The sequence below is a fragment of the Canis lupus genome, chromosome 9, assembly GCF_003254725.2.
Source record: "Canis lupus dingo isolate Sandy chromosome 9, ASM325472v2, whole genome shotgun sequence".
In the NCBI taxonomy this organism is placed as follows: Eukaryota; Metazoa; Chordata; class Mammalia; order Carnivora; family Canidae; genus Canis; species Canis lupus.
The window spans coordinates 47963927-47989664 of record NC_064251.1 but is presented as its reverse complement, the minus strand read 5'-3'; the positions used below and the strand labels follow the sequence as shown (position 1 = coordinate 47989664).

Sequence of the window (25738 nt, the reverse complement as noted above, 5' to 3'; positions counted from 1 at the left end):
TGAGTAAGTAAGTAAGCAAATAGTAACTAGTAAATAACAGAGCTGGCATGAAAGCCCAGGTTTTCAGGCTCCTTCACACCACACATTTTTGGGGGATACCAAATATATTTTTTATCCTTCTTGCCAATATATTATGAAGTTGAGGGTTTATTTCCTCAGAATTGATGGTTAGTCAAAATCATTGATTAACTGATGGTTCATCAGAAGCCATGGCCCTGCTGGAGACACACATAGTATACCGTCCAGGAATACTGCCCTTGCAGAGATAGCAAGGCATTAAGAAGCAGCACTGGGCTGGCCTCTCTGCTCCTCTCTCAAGGGTTTCCTCAGGGCAGACAAGATGAAATGGGACCACCCAAGGCACAGCTAGAAGAACTCCTACAGAGTGGGATTTGAGATGCCTTTGAACAAAACAGGAATTCCATTTGTCAAGATACCTAAGAGAGAGTCATTTCTTCAACCCTTTTAAGGGTTATAATCTTCTGGGAGCAACGAAAGCTTTTCTTTATTGACACCCAAGTCCAGTTAAGGCTTAAAAGTTGACTGAGAAGGGCAGGGAGGGCAGAGAAGGCAGGGTGCCCTTGAGGCCAATGAGTTGCCAAAACATTCTCCAAAGCCCACGTGCCAGAGTCTTCCAGTTCTGGAGACAAAGATGGAGGACTTCTCTGTGTATTTGGACCAAAAGGTCAGGGGATGGAATATTTGGTTGGCAATGGTGTGAGAAAAGTCAGATCTGCCCTTTAATCTGAATTTCCTCAGACCCTTCCTCTGTCCCCTAAGGGTAGGGATGGAAATGACTTACCCAAAGCTGAGCCACCTACCTCTCACACATTGCTACCTAACCCTTGCCATCATGAGCATGAATGCCTAATGAGCATGCAGCACTGTTTTAAGCACTTTACAGATATTAATTTATTTCATCCTCACAACAACTCAAAGACTTACGGATTGCATAGACATCATTATCCTATTTCACAGATCTGGAGACCAAGGTCCAGGGAAGAGAAAGGTATTGGTAGAGCCAGACTTAGATGCCAAGAAGCCCAACTCCAGAAGTCACCCATGTGCAGTGAAAACGTATCAATACCAATGTTCTGGACTTCCGAGTTTATAGAGGACGGTCTCTTGGTTCTTGGGACCCTCACAGGAAAGATGATGTCTTATCAACTAGGACCCAGAGAGGTGATGCGACTCACTCAAGGTCACACAGGTAGTGAGAGGTCCGGGGCGGCTTCACTGCCAACTAGCACAGAATAAGTTTCCTGACCCCGGGTCAGCTCTCCCCGCAACCCTTCCCTGGGCGGGTGCGGGCACGGCTCTGGTTGCTACGCCAGTGGGTGGGCGGAGGGGCGGAGCAGATCGCGGCCTGCCGGCCCGGGCTCTGTCCGCGGTGCTGATCCGCCCGCCGCGCCCTTGCTCGCCAAGTAGCTGGCGGGTTCCGCGGGTTTCCCTTCCAGCTCCCAGGCAAAGCCAGCTCCCCGAGCTGGGCTGCCCGCCGGGGTCCTCAGGCCTGGCTCCCTGGGCTTCTGGGGTTCCCCTTCCCCCGACTGCGCGCCGCCGGCCTCCCCTCCCCCCGCCCCGCCCACGGCCCCTCCCCGCCAGTCCCAGGTCCCTCCCCTCCCCCCTTATCTCTCCCGCCCCCCCCCCCACCGCTCCCCCTACGGCTCGTTCGCCAGTTCCGGTCACGTTGCTGGGTGTTTACGCCTGGAGCCCGCCCCGGACCCCCCTCGGCGCCCCGGAGCCCCCCGGAGCCCCGGCCCGACGCTCCGCATCCTCGCAGCAGCTGATGGCGCCGCAGCCGGAGCGGGTGCTGCGGAACCCCGGGCGCAGCTAGCGCGGGGAAGAAGAGCGCCTTCCCCCACCCAGCCTGGCCCGGACCCAGGGCCCCGCTGGCCCGTCGCTCCCTCAGGTCCCGAAGGTGAGGAGGCCGGTGGGCGTGGGGGTGAGCAGCCGGGTGGCCCTGGGCGGGGAGCAGCGAGGCCCGAGCTCCCGCTCCTCGGGGAGGGAGGCGGACAGGACCCGCGGGCTGCTGGCAGAAGTTGTCCTCCGCCGCCCGGACTTAGATCCTTACCGGCCCTGGCGAAGAGTCCAGAGCGGCCTGAGGTCGAGCCACCGCCACCTCCGGCCACCTCCCATCACACACATCTTTCTGCCTTCTTTCCCTGGCCTCCCTCCCTGGTACCCCTCTTCCCCATCGTCCTTAGTCTCCATCTCCCCATCGGCTTTCTCTGGGAGTCATATTGGAGGCATAATCAAGCAGTACACCAGACTGAAGGGAATGGGTGCTCCAGTTTCTTCATACATCCCACTCCCGTGTCTCTGGATCCTCAGCTTTGCTGAGGTTGGCTGTCCTGAGATCTTCAATGGAGAGGAGAAGCCATAGCCTAGGGGTAACAGGGGGAGAGGGGTTATGGAGTGGGGAGGATCACAAGACCCTTCTAGAAGGTGGCTCCACCACTGGCCAGGTGAGCCCACCTTGCAGAGTCCCGAACATTTGTCAAAAGCTGACTTCTTGTTCCCAAGACAAGTCTCCAGGAGAGCCAAGGACTTGGGTGTGGGGGCGGGGGGTGGTGGTGGTGAGGGGCATTACTTTCTAGTATATGCACTTACTTGCTCTGGTGATTCCCAGTAACACTCAACTCATTCTCCCAATTTCACCAAGATTCATTGTACATCTGTTCCATAAAAAGACAAGATCTTCCCCTCAGGTAGCTTAGAGCTTAGAGCAGAAGCCAGGTCTCACAAACACACACACGCACACACACACACACACACACAGGTTGGGGGAGATTGAAGTGTGATACATAGCATAACGACACCTGGGAAACACAGAGATGAAAGAAAGTCATCCCAACTTGGTGAGGGTCAGGGAAAGCTTGGTAATAAAGGTAGCCTTTCAGAAGTGCTTTGAAGGATGGGTCAGGTTTCAGGAGGCAGAGATAGGGTATTGGGATGTCCATCCATGTTTATGAGGAGAGTTTGTTGTGAGAGCAGTGTAAAGGAGAATCCCAAAGAGGAGGACATCAGACTGCAAATGTGGACCATGCTTAGATTTGAAGGCCTTAATGCAGGTGGGCACCCAGTGTGGAGCTCTTAGTTGCCAGCCACTATAGTTGTGGATATTAGGGAAGGTACTTAACCTGTTTGAGCCTCTGTTTCCTCATATACAGAGTGGACATACTAATAGAACCTTCAGTGTAGGGTTGTTATAAAGATAAATGAGTTAATATGTATAAAATGCTAAGAAGTGCCAGCCATTCATTGTTGTTATATAAGTAGTATTACCTGTGCATTGATGATTATCCTAAATATTATTGCCTGTGCCTCCATATCTGAGAAAGATATCTTTTTTTTTTTTTTTTAGATTTAGATGGTTTTGAGAAAGATATCTTGAGTTCTACCTCTAACCCCAGGCCTAGAGTCAGGTAGTAAAGAGGAATAATGACTAAATATAAATAAATAAATAACGTAACATAACATAATTCATTTATTCATGTATTACCATTGCCTGTCCTATCTATACCTGCCCTGGCTATAAAAATGATAAAAAATGAGTTTAACCTTCTCCCTGAAACAAGAAGGCGTATTTAAAATTTTTTAACAAAATGTGGATATTGAATGTTCAGAACAGTGCAAGGATATTTGTTGACTCAATAAATACTTCCAGTCCCAAAGAGAAAAGAAACACTAAGAATGAAATTGAAACTGGGACAAGAGAAGCAGTCAGGGAGTGAGGGGTGGTGGAAAATGCAAACTCCACACAAGCGGAAAGCTCTGCTTCCTCTCCCAGCCACTTTGTCTGCCTGAGGGTGAGATGGGGCAGCAGAGGCCAGGAGACACTAGGCAGAGTAAGGGAAGGGGAGTGGTTGGCCACCCAAGGAAAGACTGAGCTATAAAAGTGGTTTTCAGACTTTTGATTAGCAGAAGCCTTCTCTCCAATGAATTTGTATGTACAAGCCCATCAAAATAAAGAGAGGTAAAAATAGCAAAGCCCCTGTCTTGTGCCTCCAACCATTTTTGGCAACTTCTGAGACCCCTCTGCAGAATTTTGGGCTCTATAAAGCAAGATTTGCAAACCACTAATTAGGATGATCCCAAAGACCCCTCTGAGCCTGAGTGCTATGTGAGTCTTCATTTTCTGTGGTTTTTCCAACCCAAAGAACCATAATAAGGGGAAAGGGGAAAGAACTACAACTTCCCATTTGCCATATCTGTCGGAATCAGATAGCTGGAAAGAAAAGTGGGTACTCAGACGCTCCAAAAAGATAGGCAAGAGGTGAGGCCGTTTCCAGAGACCAGGAGCCCAAGCCTTAGAGTGCCAGAATTTTATGTTTCAGACAGATAAGAGGTATGTCAGAAGTACTGGAATTAACTCTATAAATTTGAACCTTGTGTTACAGGTCCTTTTTAAATTTTTTTATTTTTTTAAAGATTTTATTTATTTATTCATGAGAGACACACACACAGAGGCAGAGACACAGGCAGAAGGAGAAGCAGGCTCCCCACAGGGAGCCTGATGTGGGACTCCATCCCGGACCCGGGGATCATGACCTGAGCCAAAGGCAGACACTCAACCACTGAGCCACCCAGGTGCCCTCCTTTTTTTATTTTTAAATAAACAATTTTTTAATGAGCATTTTTCATCAAACTAGAAAATTAAAACAAAGTAAAACTAGGAGCACCAGGAGAAGATGGGCAGCAGAAATGATACAAACTCTGAGGTGGTCAGGACAGTGCACAAAGGCAAGGGACCCTTCTCACTGTTTTTTTTTTGGTTTTGTTTTGTTTTGTTTTTTAAGATTGTATTTATTCATTCATGAGAAACACACACAGAGAGAGACAGGAAGGCAGAGACACAGGCAGAGGGAGAAGCAGGCCCCATGCAGGGAGCCTGATGTGGGACTCCGGGGTCTCCAGGATCACACCCTGGGCCGAAGGTGGCGCTAAACCACTGAGTCACCTGGACTGCCCGGACCCTTCTCACTGTAACCTGTGAAGCTGGGCATCTATGAGCTGGATGTGGGCAGAAGACAAAGGTGATAACCCTACCTTTCAACTGCTCCCACGGATCTGGACCAAATCCTTGTGAGAAGGCACAAGCTTCTTCTCAAGCCAGAGAGTTGTAGGACTGCGTTGTTATGCGAACATCTATGGCATTTCTAGGACATTTTCCTGGCTTGGGCCTTCTGAAGTGTGTGTGACAGCCACACGTGAGAGCACTGTGTTGTAGTTCCCCGTCCCAATCCATCTCCCATCCTCCCCCAAACAAATAACACAATCATGTGTAAGAAAAAATATCTGCCAGGACCGTTTGTGACCCAAATTTCTGCCCTGAGAAGAGCAGCCTGCCTAGTTGGAAGCAAATCCTCAAGTCCTTCTGGGAAGGCTCAGAAACAGCTGGTTGGCTCAGCCTCTCACCGTGGCCAAGGTCCAGTCTCCAGGGCTGTGTGGAAAGAGCTTTTTCTCTTCAGAACACTTGCATTTCAGAGGCTGGGAACAGACATTTTCTCTCTTCATCATAAGCAGAGGCCCACATGCTTTCGCCCTCTAGGTGCACACAGAACAGACACATAGACACAAACAAAGCAGGACACCCCCCACACACACATGCATGTATACGTAGATGCACTCCTCGAGAACACACACAGTCTCAGGTACATGTGCAGACACACAGGCACACACATCCCAATACAGTTACACAATAGCACAGACATAGCTCATCTATTTCTCCTAAGTTATGCACCAGGATATTTGACTTCCCACTTGAGATCCATGTTTCCTTGTTTATGGAAATGTTTTCCTTGAGTATGGTGAATCTAACATGTCTCAGGCTTGATCTTACCTTCTCTGTAAATCTGCTCCTCCTTCATCTGCCCCAGCTCCACGAACTCACTTGTGCACTCCACTGAGTAGTTACTGAGTATATCCTATTTGTCAGATGCTGTGCTAGGCACTAGGGAACGGGAGGAAACAAAACAGAGTCCTTCATCTTGTGTTGCCATGCTCTGGCAGAGGAAATAAACAAGAAGCAAAATAGGGACGCCTGGGTGGCTCAGTGGTTGAGCATCTGCCTTTGGCTCAGGGTGTGATCCCGGGATCCCAGGATCGAGTCCCACATTGGGCTCCCTGCGTGGAGCCTGCTTCTCCCTCTGCCTGTGTTTCTGTGTCTCTCATGAATAAATAAATAAAATATTTTAAAAAAAGCAAGAAGCAAAATATAATATATTCATGCAATGCAGATTAAGGGAATAGAGGATGAGAGAGGGTTCTATATTAAATCAGGTAATCAGAGAAGGGCCCTGAGGAAGTGACATTTGAACAGAATCCTGAATGAAGGGGAAGAATGGGCCATGAGGGTATCTGGGTAAAGGGTGTTCCTGGAAGAGGGGATGGCAAATACCAAGTCCCTGAGGTAAGAATGTGTTTGGCATATTCAGGAAATAGTAAGGAGGCCAGAGTGGCTGGGAGGGAGTCAGCAGTGGGAGAACAGTAGTAGATGAGGGCAAACAGAGCCAGAGGCAATTTTAAAGAGTCTGGTAAGAATTTTGGATTCAGTATTAAGTGTAATGGGAAGCTGTTTTGAGTGGGGGGCAGGGAGACATGATCAGACTTGTTAAAGGAGCCCCAGTTGCTGTATGGCAGACAAGGAGCAGGTTACTGCAGGGCATACCAGAGGGCTGGTGGTAGCTGGGACAAGGGTGACAGCAATGGAAATAGTGAGAACTGATTGGATAGAGCATACACATTTTCAAAGGTAGAGACAACTGGATTTGCAGATGGATTGGCTGTGGCATATGAAGAAACAGAGGAATCAAAGATAACTCTTAAGTTCTTGGCCTGAGCAACTGAGTGAATAGGCAAAAACTGGTGCCACTTATCAAGATGGTGAACAGTGGGCAAGAGCAGGTTTATAGGATGGATCGCAAGAGCTCAGCATTGGGACTTGTAAATTTGAGAGACCCATTAGACATCCAAACAGAGGTGTTACATAGTCAGTCTAGCATGCAGGAGTCAGCATATAAATAGTATTTACAGCCATAGGATTGGACAAGATCACTTAGGGAGTGATTATAGATTAGAGAAGAGGTCCACTGTGAAAGAGGTCTAATGTGAAAGATGAAGAAATGTAGAAAGAGCCAACAAATGTGCCTACATATTTGAGTTGCCCAGACAGGAAAACTGGGAGACATCCTGAACATTCACCCTCCCCGTCATCATGACTTAATCCACTCGCACATGCTAACAATTCTACCCCAAAATACACCTGGAATTTCTGTCTGTCTTCACCTCCATCATTGATCCAGGCCTCTATCATCGCACCAAGATCACTGCTCCACTCTCCCAGCTCACCTCCCACATCCACTCTGCCCCCTCTAATCTGCCCTCCCCACACCACACCAGCCAGAGTGATCTTTTAGAAATGCAAATCCTATCTTGTCCCTCCTCTGCTTAAAATTCTTAAATAACTTACCAATTCATTTAGTATTAATCCAAAATTCTTAGCATAGTTTACAAGACTCTATGGAATTCTTCTCTTGTTAACCTCACTTCCTGCAACCCCCCTCCCCCCGCCTCAATAACTGACACTTCAATCCTCACCAGCAGTGACAATGTTTCAGTTCCCCCAAAACACCATGTGAAGCACTTAGCACAAGGCTTGGCACACAGTAGGCGCCGAATAAATGTAAGCTAGTACTAGTACACTACCCCAGAGTATTATTCCCTATTTAGCATGCTCTTCCCTTTATTATTCTAATTCCTACTCCTCCTTCAAGTCTGTGTTAGTTTTCTATTGCTGCATAACAAATTTCCACAAACTAAGTGGCTTAAAAGAACATAAACTTGTTATCTCATAGTTTCTGAGGATGTGGAGTCTGCCACATTCTAGCTAGGTCTTCTGCTAAGGCCCTCAAATGGCTGAAATTAAGGCTGGCTGCATTCTCATCTGAAGGGTCAACTAGAGAAAAGACCCACTTCCAAGATCCCTTAGAGAGTTCATAGAATTGACTTCTGTAAAACAGCAGTCCTCATTGCTTGTGAGCTGTCTGCCAAGAACCATCCTTAGCTACCTGCAGCCTCTCTCAGGTCTCATGGCCTCCTCCCATGAGCCTCTCCTGGGCTCCTCACAGCATGGTGGTTTACTCCTTCAAGGCCAGAAGCATCATTTCTCTCAGGCTTCAGATCTTTTCCTTCAGTACGGGCCCTATGAACCAGCTGCCCAGGATAATCTCCCTTTCGATTAACTCAGAGTCAATTGACTGGAGACCTTTATTATGTTGCAAAATCCCTTCACTTTTGTCATATGTTCTAATCACGGAAGAGAAATCCATCATATTCAGAGTCCCATCCACACTCAAAGAAAGGGGAGAGTGGGGCAGCCCAGGTGGCTCAGTGGTTTAGCACCGCCTTCAGCCCAGGGCCTGATCCTAGAAATCTGGGATCGAGTCCCACATTGGGCTCCCTGCATGGAGCCTGCTTCTCCCTCTGCCTGTGTCTCTTCCTCTCTCTGTGTCTCTGTGTGTCTCTCATGAATAAATAAATAAATAAAATAAGAAAGAAAGAAAGAAAGAAAGAAAGAAAGAAAGAAAGAAAGAAAGAGAAAGAAAAGAGAGGAAGGAAGGAAGGAAGGAAGGAAGGAAGGAAGGAAGGAAGGAAGAAGAAGGAAGGAAGGAAAGAAAGAGAAAGAAAGAAAGAAAGAAGAAAGAAAGAAAGAAAGAAAGAAAGAAAGAAAGAAAGAAAGAAAGAAAGAAAGAGAAGAGAGTGTATCTATACCAGGAGCTAGAAATCTTGGGGGCCATCTTCGAATTCTGCCTGCCACAGAGTTCTGGCTTAAAATCAGCTCCTTTTGGACACATGGGTGGCTCAGCAGTTGAGCATCTACCTTCGGCTCAGGGCATGATCACAGAGTCTCAGGATCAAGTCCCACATGGGGCTCCCCACAGGGAGCCTGCTTCTCCCTCTGCCTGTGTCTCTGCCCCTCTCTCTCTGTGTCTCATGAATAAATAAATAAAATCTTTTTTAAAAGATCACTTCCTTCAAGAGACCTTCTCTGACCCCAAATCTAAAACAGGTCCCACATTATAGTTTTCCACATCACCCTGTATGTTTCTTTCATCGTGCTTTTCACAGATTATAATTGTATACTTATGTGTATTATTATTTGTTTGATGCATTTATTTATTTGTTTGATTCTCTTCATCCTGCAAGCTCCACAAGAGCAGGAATTTTGTTTTGCTCATCACTGTGCCTCCCACACCCCCACAGTTGGCAATATATAGATCGTTGAATGTATGAATGAATAAATGAACAAATCAAGCTAAGGATTAACCTACTTGCACACTAGGCAGACAAGAGAAGAAGTGCTCTGCACTTTTTAATTTCATTTAATTCTCACAATTATCCTTAGACTGTCACTATTAGCCCCATTTTACAGAGAAGGGAAAAAAGTTGAGAGAGGTCAACTTCCTTATCCAAAGTCACACAGCACGGGATCCCTGGGTGGCGCAGCGGTTTGGCGCCTGCCTTTGGCCCAGGGCGCGATCCTGGAGACCCGGGATCGAATCCCACATCGGGCTCCCGGTGCGTGGAGCCTGCTTCTCCCTCTGCCTGTGTCTCTGTGCCTCTCTCTCTCTCTGTGACTATCATAAATAAATAAAAATTAAAAAAAAAAAGGAAAAAAAAAAAAAAAAAAAAAAAAAAACAAAGTCACACAGCAGGTAACTGAAAGACTCAGGATTCAAACCCAGTTCTCACTATGAATATTGGGAACCTACTTTGGATTCAGAAGATGCAGCTAGAGAATTGGGTCTACCACCACTTACTGACCACATGACCTGGCACAAGTCACTTCAGCTCTGAGTCTCAGTTTCTTTACTTGAGAAATGAGGGTGGTAATATCTACTGAAAAGTAGTTAGTGGGCAGCCCCGGTGGCTCAGCGGTTTAGCGCCGTCTTCAGCCCAGGGTGTGATCCTGGAGACCCAGGATCGAGTCCCGCATCAGGCTCCCGGCATGGAGCCTGCTTCTCCCTCTGCCTGTGTCTCTGCCTCTCTCTCTCCGTGTGTCTCTCATGAATAAATAAATAAAATCTTAGAAAAAAAAGAAAGAAAAGTAGTTAGCAAAAGTAAGATAATATGTATAAATTTCTTAAACATAGCAGATGGTCAGTAAATGTAGCCAACGGTTCCCACAGGCCAAAGGGCCACCCCCTGCTGAAATGAAAGACCTCTTTGGTTGAGTTAGGGAGTATAGGAAATGCACCCCAAGAAGGCAACCTATGAATCTCAGGTGCATATGCTTAATGTGATCCTACATATAGGTTTTCAGGTGCACATGCTTGATGTGATCCTACATATAAAAATCTGGATTTGCAGAGATTTACATCGAAGTCAACCTGGAGGGGAACATTTGCCAAAAAGAGCTGTCCATCACCTGGCCTCTCTCTCCACTGCCCAGGGAATTCCTTGGGCAGATAGAAACAGTTCCTTCAAAAGCTTAGGGAGAGAGGTGCCTGGGTGGCTCAATCAGTTGGCGTCAGACTCTTGGTTTCGGCTCAGGTCATGGTCTCAGTGTCATGGGATTCAAGCCCTATGTTGGGCTTGTACTCAGCGGGGAGTTGGCTTGAAGATTTTCTCTCTCCCTGCTCTGCCCCCGCTTATGTGTGTGCATGAGCATGCACTCTTTCTCAAATAAATTTAAAAAAAATTTTTTTTTAATTTTTTTTAAAATAAAAACAAAAAAACCTCAGGGAGTCCATGGCAAAAAAGGCATGAACTCTACCTCCTATTTCTGCCCTCTGCTTATGCTTCTCCAGGACAGTGATCATCACAGTAGGGACTTCCTGGGAAAGGGATCGGATCAAGGGGCGGGGGGGTGAGGTGGGGGGGGGGACTGCAAAGCCATTCAGGGGTACAGAGGCACCTGGGTGGTTCAGTTGGTTAAGTGTATGCCTTCAGCTCAGGTCATGATCCCAGAGTCCTGGAATGGAGCCCTGCATCACATCGGGCTCCCTGCTCAGCAGAGAGTCTGCCTCTCCCTCTCTCTCTCCCTCTCCTCCCTCTGCATGCTACGTCCCCCTGCTTGTGCTCCCCCTCTGTGTGTCAAATAAATGGGTAAAAATATTTAAAAAAAAAAGACTCAGGGGTACAGAGCTGCCCTCCCTTCACAGTGTCTTATGTGTCCACCATGGATTCACTGCATGGGTCTCCCTATCACCCTCTCCCACTCCTATTTTTTCTAACTTTTTTTTTAGGATTTTATTTTATTTTTTTTTTAAGATTTTATTTATTTATTCATAGAGACACACAGAGAGAGAGAGAGGCAGAGACACAGGCAGAGGGAGAAGCAGGCTCCATGCAGGGAGCCTGATGTGGGACTCGATCCTGGGTCTCCAGGATCACATCCCGGGCTGCAGACGGCACTAAACCACTGCGCCACGGGGGTTACCCTAAGATTTTATTTTTAAGTAACCTCCGCACGCAACATGGCTTGAACTCGTAACCCCAAGATCAAGAATTGCATGCTCTATGAGCTGAGCCAGCCAGGCATGCCACCCCACTCCCCTTTTATTTTTATTTTTTAAAAGATTTTATTTATTCATGAGAGACAGAGAGAGAGAGAGAGAGAGAGAAAGAGAGAGAGAGAGAGAGAGGCAGACACACAAGCAGAGAGAGAAGCAGGCCCCATGCAGGGAGCCCGATGTGGGTCTCAATCCCGGGACTCAGTCCTAGGACTCTGAGATCACGACCTGAGTGGAAAGCAGATGCTCAGCCACTGAACCACCCAGGCACCCCCCCACACTCCCCTTTTAAAAAGGGACTCTGCTACCTGCCTTCAGCCCATAGAGTTGGTGTTGGTAAAATACTCATCAGATCTTCCTCCTCTGTGACCTAGAGCCCAGAGTCCTGGGTTAAGGTTAAGTCAGAGAAATAGAGTTGAACTAGGGGAGGGTGTGCTCTAACTATCATCCTGATCTATCAGCTGGTGGGCACCCTTGGACTGGGATGCTGGTAGGATGCTGGCAAGATGCTCCACAACATCTTCATGTTAGCCATGAGGAAACCAAGAGCCCAGAGAGGGAGAAAGCTGGCCCAAAGCTGGTTAAGGAGCAGGCTACCACCTGCCTCTATTTTTCTTCACTGACTTTGCTGCTCCATTTGTGTTCCTCTCTGAGAAGCAGAAAGGCTAAAGTTATATGCAGGCAAGGGAGTACAACCATTTCCCTCCAGGCCTCTGGTTCTTCATCTGTTAAATGGGAATAATTATACTTCCCTGACAACACACTCGTGACCCTTAAGGGGAAATGAGTGCAGTGCGAATAGGAGCCCAGATTGCGGGGGATCTCTGAGGGCAGATGGGCCCACGAGATGTGGATTTACCTTATCATCTTCCCCCCAGGTGAGGCCCAGGCCTCGGTTGCCATGGATACCATGTCCCTGGAGCATCAGATCCAGAGTGTGCAACGCCACATCAGCTTCCTGAAAAAGGAGCAGATGGCCCTGCTGCGAGACCTGCACCTGGAAATCCTGAGGCTGCAGAAACGCTGTTCAGGTGAGGCCTGGAGGATGGGAGGTGGGAGAGGGGGACAGGAGGAGGGGTGGGCAGGGGGAGGCAGATCATGGAAGACCTCCACAAATATCAAGACAGCTAACAAGTTTGTCCTGCTCTCCCGGGTAGTGGGGAGCCATTGAAAGTTTCTGAATAGCATCATGCTATATTATGAAACTCGGCAGCTGTATGGAAGATGAATTAGAGGGGAAGGGAGGCAAGGAGACTAGTGATGGGCTGATGAAACGGTCCAGTGAGAGATGATAGGGGTAGAAAGGGGAAGACCAATGGGAGACAGGATGAAAGGGAGGACTTGGCAACTGATTAGATTTGTGAACAAGACAGAAAGAGGCACCAAGAATGAAGCCAAATCCCAGGCCTGACCTCTGCTCTTGGACCTCAGGCTTCAGCCGCCTGGCCGTCTCAGAGGCTGGGCTCTGGCCCAAGTGCTCACCCAGGCTGAGTCTCCAAGTGCAGCCTTTAGATTCAATGACTCATAGAATGTGTCAGTTGGAAGAGCTCAAAGTCTTCATTATACAAGGTAAACTAAGACCCGGAGTGAGGAGAGAGAGAGAGAGAGAGAACCACTCAGTACCCTAGTGACAGAGCCAAGATTAGCACCCAGGGCTCCAGACTCTCAGCTGTGCATGCCTCTGCAGCTTTCTGCACATTCTCTCCCAAGATGCTCAGACTTCTACCTACCTTCCAGCCTCTGCTCATGGGAGGCTCCCCATTCTTCAGAAGGAAACTGAGTGACCTGCCTGGCTTCTCACTCTGTGGCATGAGAAGCTGGTCCTCCTGACTCTCAGCCACCACACCCTCCTCTGGCTCCATATATAGATTCAGCTTCTACATTCCTAGGCCAGGCTCCCTGCCATCTCCCTGAAGCCCAGATGGCAGTAGAGGCCAGCCCAGGGGGTAGGGACAGCCCATACCGACTCACCTCTGCCTGATGCCATTTTTTCATTCTAATGACAACATTAAAGGAAAATCAGAATGAGTGTGCCCTAAACCCTACAGCTCTTGCCCTAATTTCTTTTTGCTTTGCCCTAATTCTGAAGACCTGGGTCCTTCCACTCAGGACATAGGTCAGGATCCCAAGAAGGTGTAATAGGCAGCAACAGCCCCCACCACCTTGCCCAGCTGGGTATGGAACTGCAGTCTCTTGGTTATTGATTAAGGAGATAAAAATAACTCTAGGCTGGCCTGGAGCATCCACTCTTGGGGCTGAAATAACTGAATAAAGCCCTTATTCCAAGAGATGGAGGAGTGAAGAGGGGAAAGGAACAAAGAAGATTTTTTTCAAGGAGATTAAACAGACTCAGAGGGGCGCCTGCTTCACTCAGGCCATAGAGCACAGAACTCTGAATCTCAGGGTCATGAGTTCCAGCCCCTTGTTGGGCATGGAGCCTACTTTAAAAAGTAAAATAAAATTTAAAAAATGTAGGGATGCCTGGGTGGCTCAGTAGGTTAAGCGACTGCCTCGGGATCTCAGGGTCCTGGGATCAAGCCTCACATCAGTGTCCCTGCTCCTCCCTCTTCCTCCACCCCTCCCCTGGCTTGTGCTCTCTCTCTCTCTGTCTCTCTCGCTCACTCACTCACACACTCTCTCTCAAATACATAAAATATTTTAATAAATAAATATATATATAATATATATTTAAATATATATACATATATATATATGTACCTGGGTGGCTCAATTGGTTGAGCTGAGCATCCAACTCTCTCTTTTTTTTTTTAAGATTTTATTTATTTATTCATGAGAAACATAGAGAGAGAGGCAGAGACACAGAAGCAGGCTCCATGCAGGGAACCTGATGTGGGACTTGATCCCAAGACCCCAGGATCACGCCCTGGGTCAAAGGCAGATGCTCAACCACTGAGCCACCCCGGCGACTCAGCATCCAACTCTTGATTTTGGCTCAGATCATGATCTCCGGGTCTTGAGATTGAGCCCCATGTGGGCTCTCCCTTGGCCCCTCCTCCCTGCTTGAGCTCTCTCTCCCTCTCTCAAATAAATAAAATATTTAAATATATATATGTGTGTGTGTGTGTGTGTGTGTGTGTAAAATAAACAGGGACTCAGAAGCTGGGAAGGGGATGGGAGAGAGGATGAACTAGTGTAGGAATCAAGTGGGCAGGGCTTCAGAAAGAGCCTGCCAAAAAGGGGTGCCACTCAGACAAGGGGTTTAAGAGATGGGAGTGTTCTGGGTGGTAGGGCAGCCTGGATGATGACAAGAACTGCCCATGTATTCAGCACTGACTTAGTCCTGGTTTGGACCCTCCGTTTATTTTCTCTAATTTAATCCTAGCAACAGCCCCTTAAGAGGCAGGTGTGATTTTTGTTCCCATTTCACAGAGGAGAATACTGAGGCTCAGAGAGTTATTGTTACTGACCCAAGGTCACACAGGGTATCTGACCTCACTGCATGGTCTTCTAAAGGTAGGGATTCTTGCCAGAAGATGGGCAGGGAGATTTGATGGATGGGGGAGTGGAGTTCAACTAGGAGTCTATCTCCCCTCCCCCAACTTCCCTGGTTAAAGGTGAAACCAGCCCACTGGGAATTAGTGGCAGAGCCAAATCCTTTGGGGTACTCCGGGGCCTTGCAGGAGGGGCCAAGTTGGCTCCAGGTAGCCCTGGAGAGTAGAGGCATCAGGGTCCTCCCTGGGACTCCAGGAAGGAGGTTCAGACTCAGGTCACAACAAAAGGCCCAGGTACCCTGGCTCTTGGTCTCCTAACAACAGTTGGCCTCCCAAGGGAAGAGCCAGCGAGGAGAGGCAGACAGAGGGGCCGCAAGGCTAGACTCTGTAGGTGTTGTCGGGCATTGATCCCAGAGATTTGCTACCTTATCCCACTCCCAGGTTCACATGTCCTCCCTTTAGGCACCAGATTGCATCCCTGCAGGTACACACACTTGCTCCTGAGGAGGTGCCCTCTGCTGCCAGCGGCTGCCGGGCTCCCTCCCAGTCCTTTCCCAGCTCTCAAGCGGTGGTGGAGTTGGGGGAGCTGGGGTGAGGCTGAAAAGATGATTAGACTCAGCTGGCTGAGGGAATGGGGCATTCTGGGCTGTAAGGAATGGGTACTGGGAAGACAGGCAGGCGCAGGGGTGGTGGCTGGGCTGCGGCTCCCAGGAGGAAACCTCTAGCACCCGCACCCTCAGCGAGCGGACCCCGCCCCTCAGCGCCAGCCAAGCATCCTGTGGGCCTTCCGCCACCAGGGGGCGTTGTCCCCCGTGAGGCCCCTCTCCCTGCCTCGTGGAATATAGCAGAAAACAGGGCTTGGAAAGGAGCAGGGCTGATGCTCAGAAAATAACACAGGCACAGCAGCGCTGGCTGTGAAAATAGTGAAATGCACGTACCCTACTGGTAAATATCCACTTCCCTCCAGTGTCCCCAAGCAGCCTTCTCACATTCACCAACTAAAACCCTGAAGGGGCTGTGGGACCCACACCACAGGGGTCCCTCCAGAATGGCTCTGGCTGGTTGTCATGTTAGACATTTGTACATCACCGCGGGGAAGGAGCAAATACCCCCCGAGCCCCCAAAGCAAGCCGGGCTCCTCAGTCCCACAAGGGTTGAACTAACTTCCACATGAACGCATGGTGCTTGCACTGGAAAAATCTCTGGGCTTACAATCAGGCCAGTCAGGCTTAGGCGGTGCCTTGCACCTCTCTTCATCTCTTCCCCTCACTGGACTGCAGTAAAATAGGTATGGAAGGTGGTTTAGATGGTTTCTAAGGATGCTATTATTGCCACTTGTTCCGTGATTCCATGATCTCCCTCCCTCTCTTTCTCTCTCTCTGTCTCTTTGTTTCTCTCTCACACACACACACACACATACAACTGCCTTTTATTTTCTCCCTCTAGAACTGACTCGTGACCTGGAGATGAGAGAGGCCCAGTCTCATCAGCAAGGTAAGAGAAGGATGACTGGTGGGGAGATGCCATAGGGGCCCAACAGGTCACCTTTTTCCCACCACTTAGTAGGACCCAAGCCTTCTCTGCCCCCAGGCCAGACTTGGGGGACAGCCACTCCTCAGCTTTTTGAGCAGAGTGAAGGATGTCAGCTCCATTTGCCTATTCATCTGGGTGGCTTTATGTAATGAACAACCGGCACTGGCACCACCATACCCTGTATCCATGTCTCTGTCCAAGTAGGAAAATGAAAGCTGGAGGATTTGGTATACAGGAAGTCCACCTGGTCTATGACTCATCTCCCAAATCTTTCCTTTAAAAAAAAAATTATTTATTTATTTATTTATTTATTTATTCATGAGGGACACAGAGAGAGAAGCAGAGACATAGGCAGAGGGAGAAGCAGGCTCCCTGCAGGAAGCCAGATGTGGAACTCAGATCCCACAACTCCGGGATCACACCCTGAGCCAAATGCAGATGCTCAAGCTCAACCACAGAGCCATGCGGGTGTCCCTCTCCCTAATCTTTCCCATCCTTGCGCAACTGATTTCCATGATCAGTCCACACCTTCCAAGATGCCGAATGTTGAGATCAACACCATGGCAATATGGAGTGCATGACTTCAAGGAAACTTATCTAGGTGAGGAGAAAAAAGAAACACATGCACATCAGCAAATCCTTCATCTGACAAAAGCATAACTTCTTGCCATTGTAGCAATTCCACTAAAATATTTATTTACTGATTATTACTTCACCCATAACATGGAGAGGGGGAGATGGTTGTTCAGTGGGCATAGAGTTTCAGTTTTGCAAAACAGAAAAGTTCTAAAGACCTGTTACACAACAATGTGACTTTACTTAGAACTACTAAACTGTACACTTGAAAACACTTAAGATGGTAAACTTTGTTATTTGTTTTTTGGTACAATTAAACAATTTTTTTAAAGGAGGGGTTCCATTGTTAAGATCTTAATCACCAAAATTAGGTGATCTTTGAGAACTGGGACTGGGTGTTATCCATTGTCTCAAGGTGCAAGACATGGAAAAGGACTCAGTAAAATGCTTAATTTCAAATGAATCACCATGTAGTCTTCCTTAGCCAGGAGGGATTTAGCAGAGAGTGGACTCCCTGCCATATTGACGTGCTGCTTGTAGATCAAGAGCTACATACATGATCAAAACTTAGGCATGGACAAAGCTGGGAGTTTAAGGTAAAATGTTGAGATTGCTTTGAATATTTGCATATTCGTGTGTAAAGATCAAAGCATTTATAGATTTGAATGAATTCTGCCCACTGCCTAAAGTGGGCAACCTCTTTATGCCTCAGTGCTGGGAGGAAGGGGGGTTACATCCCAAATACCAGATCTGTAACAAGAGCAACCTTCAACCCACCTACTATCCTTCCTTTGAAAGAGTTTCTGGGGTCATCTGACATTAAGGTATAGCCCAATGGGGGATCCCTGGGTGGCTCAGCAGTTTAGCTCCTGCCTTCGGCCCAGGGCATGATCCTGGAGTTCCAGGATCGAGTCCCACATCCGGCTCCCTGCATGGAGCCTGCTTCTCCCTCTGCCTGTGTCTCTGACTCTCTCTCTCTCTCTCTCTGTCTCTCATGAATAAATAAGTAAAATCTTAAAAAAAAAAAAAAAAGATATAGCCCAACGTCCTGGTTTTTATCTTCTCAGTGGGTTTGAGAGCTCCATTTCTTTGTCCCCCTGACACTGATTTCCATGTCCTTGCCTAAGTCACCTTTTGCCTACCTTTTGTCACCTTTCAGCTATCTGTCTCTACAGTCACTTACTTATGTGAATCCCAGGATTTGTTCCCTGCTGAAATGGAGCTCATGATCCAAGAGGCAGGGATCCTCAACACTGTAGGTACATTAGAATCATCTGGGAACTTTGAAGAAGCGCCAGTTCCCAGGTCCAATCCCAGAGATCCTGATTCATCTGGTCTTTGTTAGGGCGCAGGAAACTATATTCTAAAGCTCTCTGGGTGGTCAGTATGTACCCAGTGTTGAAACTCAACGCAGCAGGCAAAGGCAAACAATAAATAACATACATAAATTACGAGAGGTAACAACTGCTCTAGGAAAGAAACTGCAAGGTGCTGACCTACTTGATTCCCCTTTCCTGCCCACCTTCCCTAGTGGTAGGTCTGCCAGCCCCGCCCTCTTGCATGTCTCTCCTACCCACAGGCTTTTGCACAAACTGTTCCTCTGTGCAAAGCACCCTTGCCTCCCTCTTCACTGCTTAACTCCAACTCATTCTTCCAACTGCTGCTAGCCTAAGTGGCTCCTCTGCCGAGAAGACTGATTAGGTCACAGTATCCTGTTAGTCATTAGTCATGGCGTTGGCACATGTCACAGATGCAACCTCACATGCATTTGTGATTCCGGACGCTACCTCTCCCGCTTACGCTTGCTGTAAGCTTCACGAGGAATGTTTCGTTATCCACGACGTCCCCCAATGCCTAACACAGTGCATACAGTAAGGGTCCCACAAACAATTGTGGGTGGGATGAACGGGCAGGGAGGGTTTTTACGTTCAGGCTGAAACCTGAAGAATTAGAGAGGCCAGATCGGCGCAGGGGCCCCGCGGACGAGAGAGGAAGGGCGGCGTAGCCGACGGGTCGGGAGCGAGGGAGAGCGAGGGAGAACGGATAACCAGGGGGCTGCGGGGCTCGGTAACGTGGACCGGCGAGCGGTGCGGCGTCGGCCAGGCGGGGGCCGTCACCTGTCTTCTCTCCTCCCCTCTCCAGAGGCGGCGAACCGGGAGCTAGAGAGCAAGTGCCGCGCGCTCGAGTCGCAGCTGGCCGCGCGGACGGCCGCCAACGCCGAGCTGCGGCGGGAGGTGGCGCAGCGCGAGGCGCTGGTGTCGGCGCTTCGCTGCAGCCTGCGCGCGGAGGAGCGCCGCTTCCTGGAGGAGCTGCGGCGCCGCAGCCACCGCGCCACCGTGCTGGGCACCGAGCTGCAGAAGCACACCGAGGCGGCCGCCTACCTCTCCTGCCAGCTGCACGCGGCGCGCCAGAGACTGCAGGCGCCGCGCCCGGGCCCCGCCGCCGCCGCCGCGGCCCCCGAGCCCCGGCCCCGCCGCCGCGCACAGCGGGCCCGCCGCCCGCCCGCCGCCGAGGCCGCCGCCAAGGGCCCGGGCCGGGACTGGGCCGCCTGGGACCGCGCGGCCCGCGCCCTGGACGACGCCGATCCCATGCCCGACCCCGCGCTCTTCCTCCACGCCCGGAGGCCCCCGCGGCCCAGCGGCCGCAGCCCGCGCCAGCCACCGCCCCGGGAGCCCCCCGACCAGGCCGGCCCGCCCAGCCCGCCCAGCGCTCCCGGGGAGCCGGAGTAGGCGCGCGGCCGCGGGGGGGGGGGGGGGGGGGCGCGAAGGCCGGCCCGGCGTCCCGCCAGGAGCGCTGCTGGGGGGCCCGAGCGGAGGCGGCCGCAGCCCCCCCAGCCCTCCCGCGCGCCCCAGCCGGGCCGCGTCGCCTCCCCCGAGGGAGCTCTGCCGCGGGGCCCGGAGAGAGCGCGGTACGGAGGAGAGGAGAGGAGAGGAGGACTCGCGCGGTACCGACGCTCCTCTCGTCCCCGCCCCGCTGCAGGGTCGCGCCCTGTCCCGGGAAAGCTGACAATCGTGGGACGCGAGGGGGAAGGCTGGGCGGGCCTACGAGAGGAACGCAGCGGCACTCAGCACCCCTGGGCCTTCCAGCTCCCCTCCCGCCCCGCCCCGCCCCGCACGGCCGCCCTTCCTGCCGAGCCTTCCTGTAAGGAGAGGCTCGGGCTGGGGGGCTAGCGGCTAGCGGCTGGACCCCTTTTCTTCTGAAGCCGCTTCTCCGACCCCTACCCAGCTGATAGGTCCTTACCGGTGAGCACCCAACACTTTAAAGGCATTTCCTGCCAGAGCCCCTGGTAGGGAAAGTATGAAGCTTGAACTTCTGGAAGGTAGCACCCACGGACCCTTGCAGAGGAGGACAGAATGGGTTTTCTGGCAGAACCTGCTCTAAAGCTGTCTCCAGTTTAGTTCTTCCCCAGGATGCCCACCCAAGTATTCAGACTGAGTGAGAGCTGTGCTAGGGAAGCAAGGGGGCACCCTGGAATCAGCCACTCTGTCAGGCTGGTGGAAGGGCAGAACCTGCCTACCTCTCCTGGAGGTAGCTGGGAACCTGAAGGCTGCCTTGGGAGCTTTCCTAGTCCTGTTTAATGGTGCTAATTTCGCCCAGCTGCATCCAGAGGTGGGAAGAAGGGCCAGGTTCCTGGAAGTGGCAGTGGTTGGTCCAGGTTCGAGTTTGCTGGGGGCCGGCAGGGGTGTGTGTGGGGGTGTGTGTGTGCAGGGGGCAAGGGTAGGGCACAAGTTAGTTTCCCGGCTGGTCCCTCCAGGGGTGCCCCCAATCCTACCAGAACTGACAGTGGCTGGTGCTCCAGGTCCTCAACCCTCCTGTTGAGGATGGAGTGTGGTAAAATGGAAAGTGGGATACCCCACCTCCTAACTACCTTCTCCCCAGCTCCCCCCTCCTGACCAAAAGCAGGAAGTGCAGTTCTAGTCCAGCACACAGCCCCCCAGGCCCTAGACCCAGCCCAGCCCCAAGAAAGCAAGCCCTAGAGCCCGTCCCCCATGCCATGGCTCCTCTGTTGGTCCTGCATTGAGTCCTAAGTGCCTGTGAGGTCTTAAAGGGGCTGCTGAGGGAGTGTGGGGGGCAGGGAGAGGCCTTTACCTCACTCACAAATAACGCATCATGGCAGGTCCTGCCCTTGGCTGAGGCCAAGCATTCCGTGTGTCACCCAGGGTCTGGGAGGTGAGCAGAGTCAATCTCTAGGGATGGTGAACGCTTCTCCCATCATGCTCCCTGTAATGAACAGGAGGAACCCGCAACCATGTTCTCTTTCACTCTATGTGTTAGAGAGAGTGGGATCAACCAGAGGCAAAACCAGTGAGCACACTCCCAGCTCCCGCAAATATGCTGTCCTCCCCCAGCTGACTGCACCCAGGACTGCTGAGACCACTGAGCAATAAGCAGGCCTCATCCGGGTGTCCAACCACTGGGATGCCAGAGCCCAAGGTGTGGATACCCTTGGCACAGACCATGCTCTCTCCCTCTCAGAGTTGGGCCACAGTGGTGGCCTGGGGTCATTGCTCTGCCTGCCCTGGCCTCTTACCCTCCTCTCCTTGCCCCATTTTTGTGCCTCTGCCCTCCGTGTCTCCCCTCAAGGGTGTGTGACTCACTGTCCCCCCGTCCTGTTGCCTCCCTTTCAGAGGTGTCTATATGAGGATGCCCTTCTCCTCTCTTGACTGCACTCTCTCGAAGGGGCCCAAAGGACTGTGGGAAGGAGGGAAAGGGTGTCTTTCTGGAGCAGCCCACCCGGACCCTGAGCTTCCACAACCACACTTTTGGGGCATACAGGGTGACTTTGTTTTGTTGATTCTTGTACAAAGATGGTAAAATACTTTATCCACCCACCCACCTACTAAAAGCCATAGCTATGCCCGCCTGGCCTCCTCCCAGCTCTATAGCAATAGCCCTTACTCCCCCTTCCTTCTTGGGGACCCAGAGTGTCTAGCTGGGGCCCTCTACCACACCCCACCCCAGGGAGCCTCCAGGGGCCTGCCGGCCTCTCCCTAAGTGACCCCATCAGCACGGCTGAACTCCTATCTCTCTTCTAAGTGACCAGATATAATGACCCTTAATTATTTGTAGGGTGCTTGGAGATCCCCCAGATGAAAGGTTCTGAGAGTGCTGGGGTGGCTGACTTGCCGACTCTCACCTGAGGTGTTGAGGGTCTGGGAAAGGAAATAAGCCAACCTTCCTCCTCCATTCAACAAGCTGGAGGAGGGGCTGAAGCAGATGGAGGTTTTCCAATTTTAACAAATTCTTCTTCCCTGTTCTTTTCCTGGAAATAATGGACTGAAGACTTCCCTCTATCCATCTGCCCCGGGGGGTTTGGAACAAAACCCTCAGTGCAGTAGAATGAGATTGGGAGTCAGCAGCCTGCCCTTGGCCTCAGGAGTCCCAAATTCCTCAGCCTCCAGCTCTCTTGGAGCCTGGAGGACCCACCCTGCCAAAGGAAAGAACCACTCCCATAAGCCCCTGGAATGTCTGGGTGACTAGAAGAGAAAAGATTGTGTCTCTTCCCCTCTCCTCCACTCTTCTCTGCAGCACAAATCCCCATTGGAGGAGGGGCATGTTGACAAGAACACTCTGCCTTTGGTAGGGCTCCAGCCACACCCCAAGTGTGGATAGATCCAGGAAGGAGAGCTACACGTGGGGACTGTTCTGGAAGTCAGCCAGGGACCAGTGGGCAATGCAGCATGAGACTGTGCCCCTGCCCCCCAAATCCCACCCACAGTGGCCTGCAGTTTGAGGGAGCACTCCAGGGCTGAAATGGGGTAGCTCTTCCCCAAACCAGCAGTAGAATAGAGGTCTCCTAATGGGGAGGAAGGAGACCAGGAAGGTATGGAACAGCATCTCTTTAGTGCAGGGAGCTGGGGGCCCCTAAGCACCCTCTCCTTGAGGTGCCAGCCTTGAACGGGGGACATACAGGGCTTCCAAACCACCTGGCAGGAGCCCCATGGGTGGGGCAGAGGGATCCTGCTCCAAATTCTCTGTTGGCTGCGCTTTTTAATCCAATGCTTTTCAGAGTGTATACACTCACCCACAGAAATAGAGCCCTATGCTTTAGGGATGACTGTCATATGCCTTATTCTTAATAAAATATCTTAAAAACATAAGCCAGACCTCTTCTCTGTGGGCACTCTGCCCTACTCCACCTTTGTTCTTGCAGGTGTGGGAAAGAATGCGGATGGAGGACATGGAGAGTAGTTTGGGAGTCAGCTGGTGGATTGTTGAGACTGGGAGCTGAGACTCTGGAGGCTTCTCTGGATATTCCTCACAAGGCACATCTGAGGTGTCCCAATGCTCAGGCTGGCCCTGACTCTTTCCCTGTACCACCCCAATCCAAATGAACAAATGAGACCTTAGCTCTGAGGCTCCTGGCTACAGCTAGGAGAGATAGACTGGGAGGTCTCCAGGCCTGGAATTGCCCACAGTTCAGGCTGGAAAGGAATCCTGGGGTTCTGGCATCTTTGGCCATGCTGGTTCCCCTTCCTTGACATCCAAGCCCATCTGATCCAGCTACAAGAAGCCCAGCCTCCCAGAAATGAGCCCTATTCTTACATTCCATTAATGAGGGTTACCCTGAGACTGCAATTAAGGTGCTTGGCACACCCAGCACCCACAAGAATTTAAACCTGTACATTTTCAGTGTAGGTCTATGTTGTGGACCACTCTGGAAAAAAAAAGCAGCAGCCCTGTCTTCTAAGGATTTGGGGGACATAATGGTTTGCCTGAAACCCTTCTGATACAGGATCCATTGTTTCCTTTTGGGGAACTGCCCTTTTTTTTTTTTTTTAAGATTGTATGTATTTATTCAAGAGAGATATAGAAAGGAGAGAGAAGCAGAGACACAGGCAGAGGGAGAAGCAGGCTCCATGCAGGGAACCTGATGCGGGACTCGATCCCAGGACTCCAGGATCACGCCTGGGCTGAAGGTGGCACTAAACCACTGAGCCACCCAGGGGTCCTGGGAACTGCCCTTCTATTTCAGTTGAGGGGTGGGGGTGCTGCCTCTACTCATGTGACCCAGGTAAAGTAAGTCACCCTGATTGGGCTGGAAGTAGGCACATGATTCAGTCTGAGCCAATGAGAGTCAGTCTCAGGACTTTTGCTGGAGCCATTCATTGAACATACCAAGTTAGATGCCAGGGATACAACGGTGAATAAAACAACTATTGAGAAATACAAACTCTCGGGTGGCTAAAATAGCAGAATGTCAGTCTGGAGGTCTGGCAGGCTGTTTGCCACCACAAGAGATACTGAATATGAAGCTATCACACCAGAAGCAAAAGCAGAGGAGATGGAGACAATTCCTGGTAATTAAGCTGCTGGATCCAGCTATCCTGCATCACATATACCCCTGCCCCTTTCAGGTATGTGGACTAATACACCACCCTCTTTTAAGTGGTCTACATTTTTTGTTTTTTTGTTTGTTTGTTTTGTTTTGTTTTTTACATTTTTTGTTTTTAAGTGGTCTGCATTAATTTGTGCATTAAAAAACGATTTTATTTATTTATATATTCATGAGAGACATACACAGAGAGGCAGAGACATAGTCAAAGGGAGAAGCAGGCTCCCTGCAGAGAGCCATCCCAGGACCCCAGGATCAGGAACTGAGCCAAAGGCAGACGCTCAACTTGAGCCCCCCAGGTGCCCCAATTTGTGCATTTTTTAACTTTATTTTTTTGAACAAATTTTAGACTTAGAGAAAAGTTGCAAAAGTAATAGAGAGTCCCTGTATATCCTTTACCCAGCTTCCCCTAATATAAACATCTTACTTTATCATAGTACAATTAAAACCAAGAAATTGACCTTCGTGGATGACTATTCACCAAGCCATAGACCTTATTTGAATTATCAGTGTTTCCACTCATGCCCTGTTTCTGTTCCAGGTGTTCTAACCAGGATCCCATTGCATTTAGTTATCTTTCCTTAGTCTCCTCAGTCTGTGACATACTTTTTAAAGCCATTTTGAGTTGAATTTTCCTGGCTTGCTAATCCCAAGAGTCATAATGATGTCCAAGAACAATCAATCAGTGGGGGGAAAACAAGCGGACCCCAAACAATAAATTGCATTGAATAAAGTATTTGCAGATCTTTAGGGAGGGGATAACCCCTTCCAGTCAAGACTAAAAAGGAGTTTAACAAAACAGTGATATCTGAGCTTGACCGTAGACCTGGGATGGCTTCCACACCTGGCCTGTGACACTCCTCCCAGGGAAGTCGGCATCAAGAAAAGATAAGTGACTTAACTTGAGGTAAGTAAGGAAGTTGTAGTGAAGGAGTCAGGGATGGATGGAGCTGGAGTTGAAGTCACATGTATTGACTCCAGGTAAAACAGGCAGGCAGGCCTGAGCTGCCCCATCCAGCTCCTTGCTCCAGCCTCTGAGGATCAGATTTGAGCCCAGGATGGGCTAGGACCAAACTGGTAGCAATTCCCATTCTAAGAAGTATGGCCCAGGCTTCTGTTTGCCCATCACCTTTTATCTCCTGGGTCAGCAGGGAGAGGGAAGGCCCAGCTCTAGATAAACATCTGCTCAGGACTCTGGAGTCCTGTGTTCAATTCAAGAAACAAGAGGGATGCCTGGGTGGCTCAACCGTTGAGCGTCTGCCTTTGGCTCAGGGCGTGATCCCTGGGTCTGGGATAGAGTCCCTCATTGGGCTCCTGATGAGGAG

At 50.2% G+C, this 25738-nt stretch overlaps 1 protein-coding gene and 1 long non-coding RNA gene across 3 annotated transcripts; one reads left to right on the top strand and one right to left on the bottom strand.

Annotated features, from left to right (window-relative positions):
* Positions 1-1653: 1653 nt before the first annotated feature.
* On the top strand, positions 1654-23178 carry CCDC92B (coiled-coil domain containing 92B). Its single transcript, XM_025476099.3, has 4 exons — positions 1654-1918; positions 12395-12547; positions 16415-16462; positions 19220-23178. Exons 2-4 carry the CDS (start codon positions 12418-12420, stop codon positions 19804-19806), a joined length of 765 nt encoding a protein of 254 aa, XP_025331884.1. The 5' UTR covers positions 1654-1918; positions 12395-12417; the 3' UTR covers positions 19807-23178.
* LOC125755764 (uncharacterized) lies at positions 1759-7525 on the bottom strand. 2 transcript variants are annotated; one of them, XR_007413059.1, is made up of 3 exons: positions 7472-7525; positions 5843-5953; positions 1759-2384 (listed from the first exon to the last, which is right to left on the bottom strand). It is a non-coding gene; the product is annotated as an uncharacterized LOC125755764 (long non-coding RNA). The 2 variants fall into 2 exon arrangements; XR_007413058.1 differs by lacking the exon at positions 7472-7525 and adding an exon at positions 7265-7434.
* Positions 23179-25738: the final 2560 nt, after the last annotated feature.

Bases quoted from the DNA above. Each gene is read 5' to 3' on its own strand.
- CCDC92B (XM_025476099.3), top strand. From the start codon at position 12,418: ATGGATACCATGTCCCTGGAGCATCAGATCCAGAGTGTGCAACGCCAC. The intron at 12,548-16,414 runs GTGAGGCCTGGA...TTCTCCCTCTAG, and splicing joins GCTGCAGAAACGCTGTTCAG to AACTGACTCGTGACCTGGAG. The intron at 16,463-19,219 runs GTAAGAGAAGGA...TCCCCTCTCCAG, and splicing joins GGCCCAGTCTCATCAGCAAG to AGGCGGCGAACCGGGAGCTA.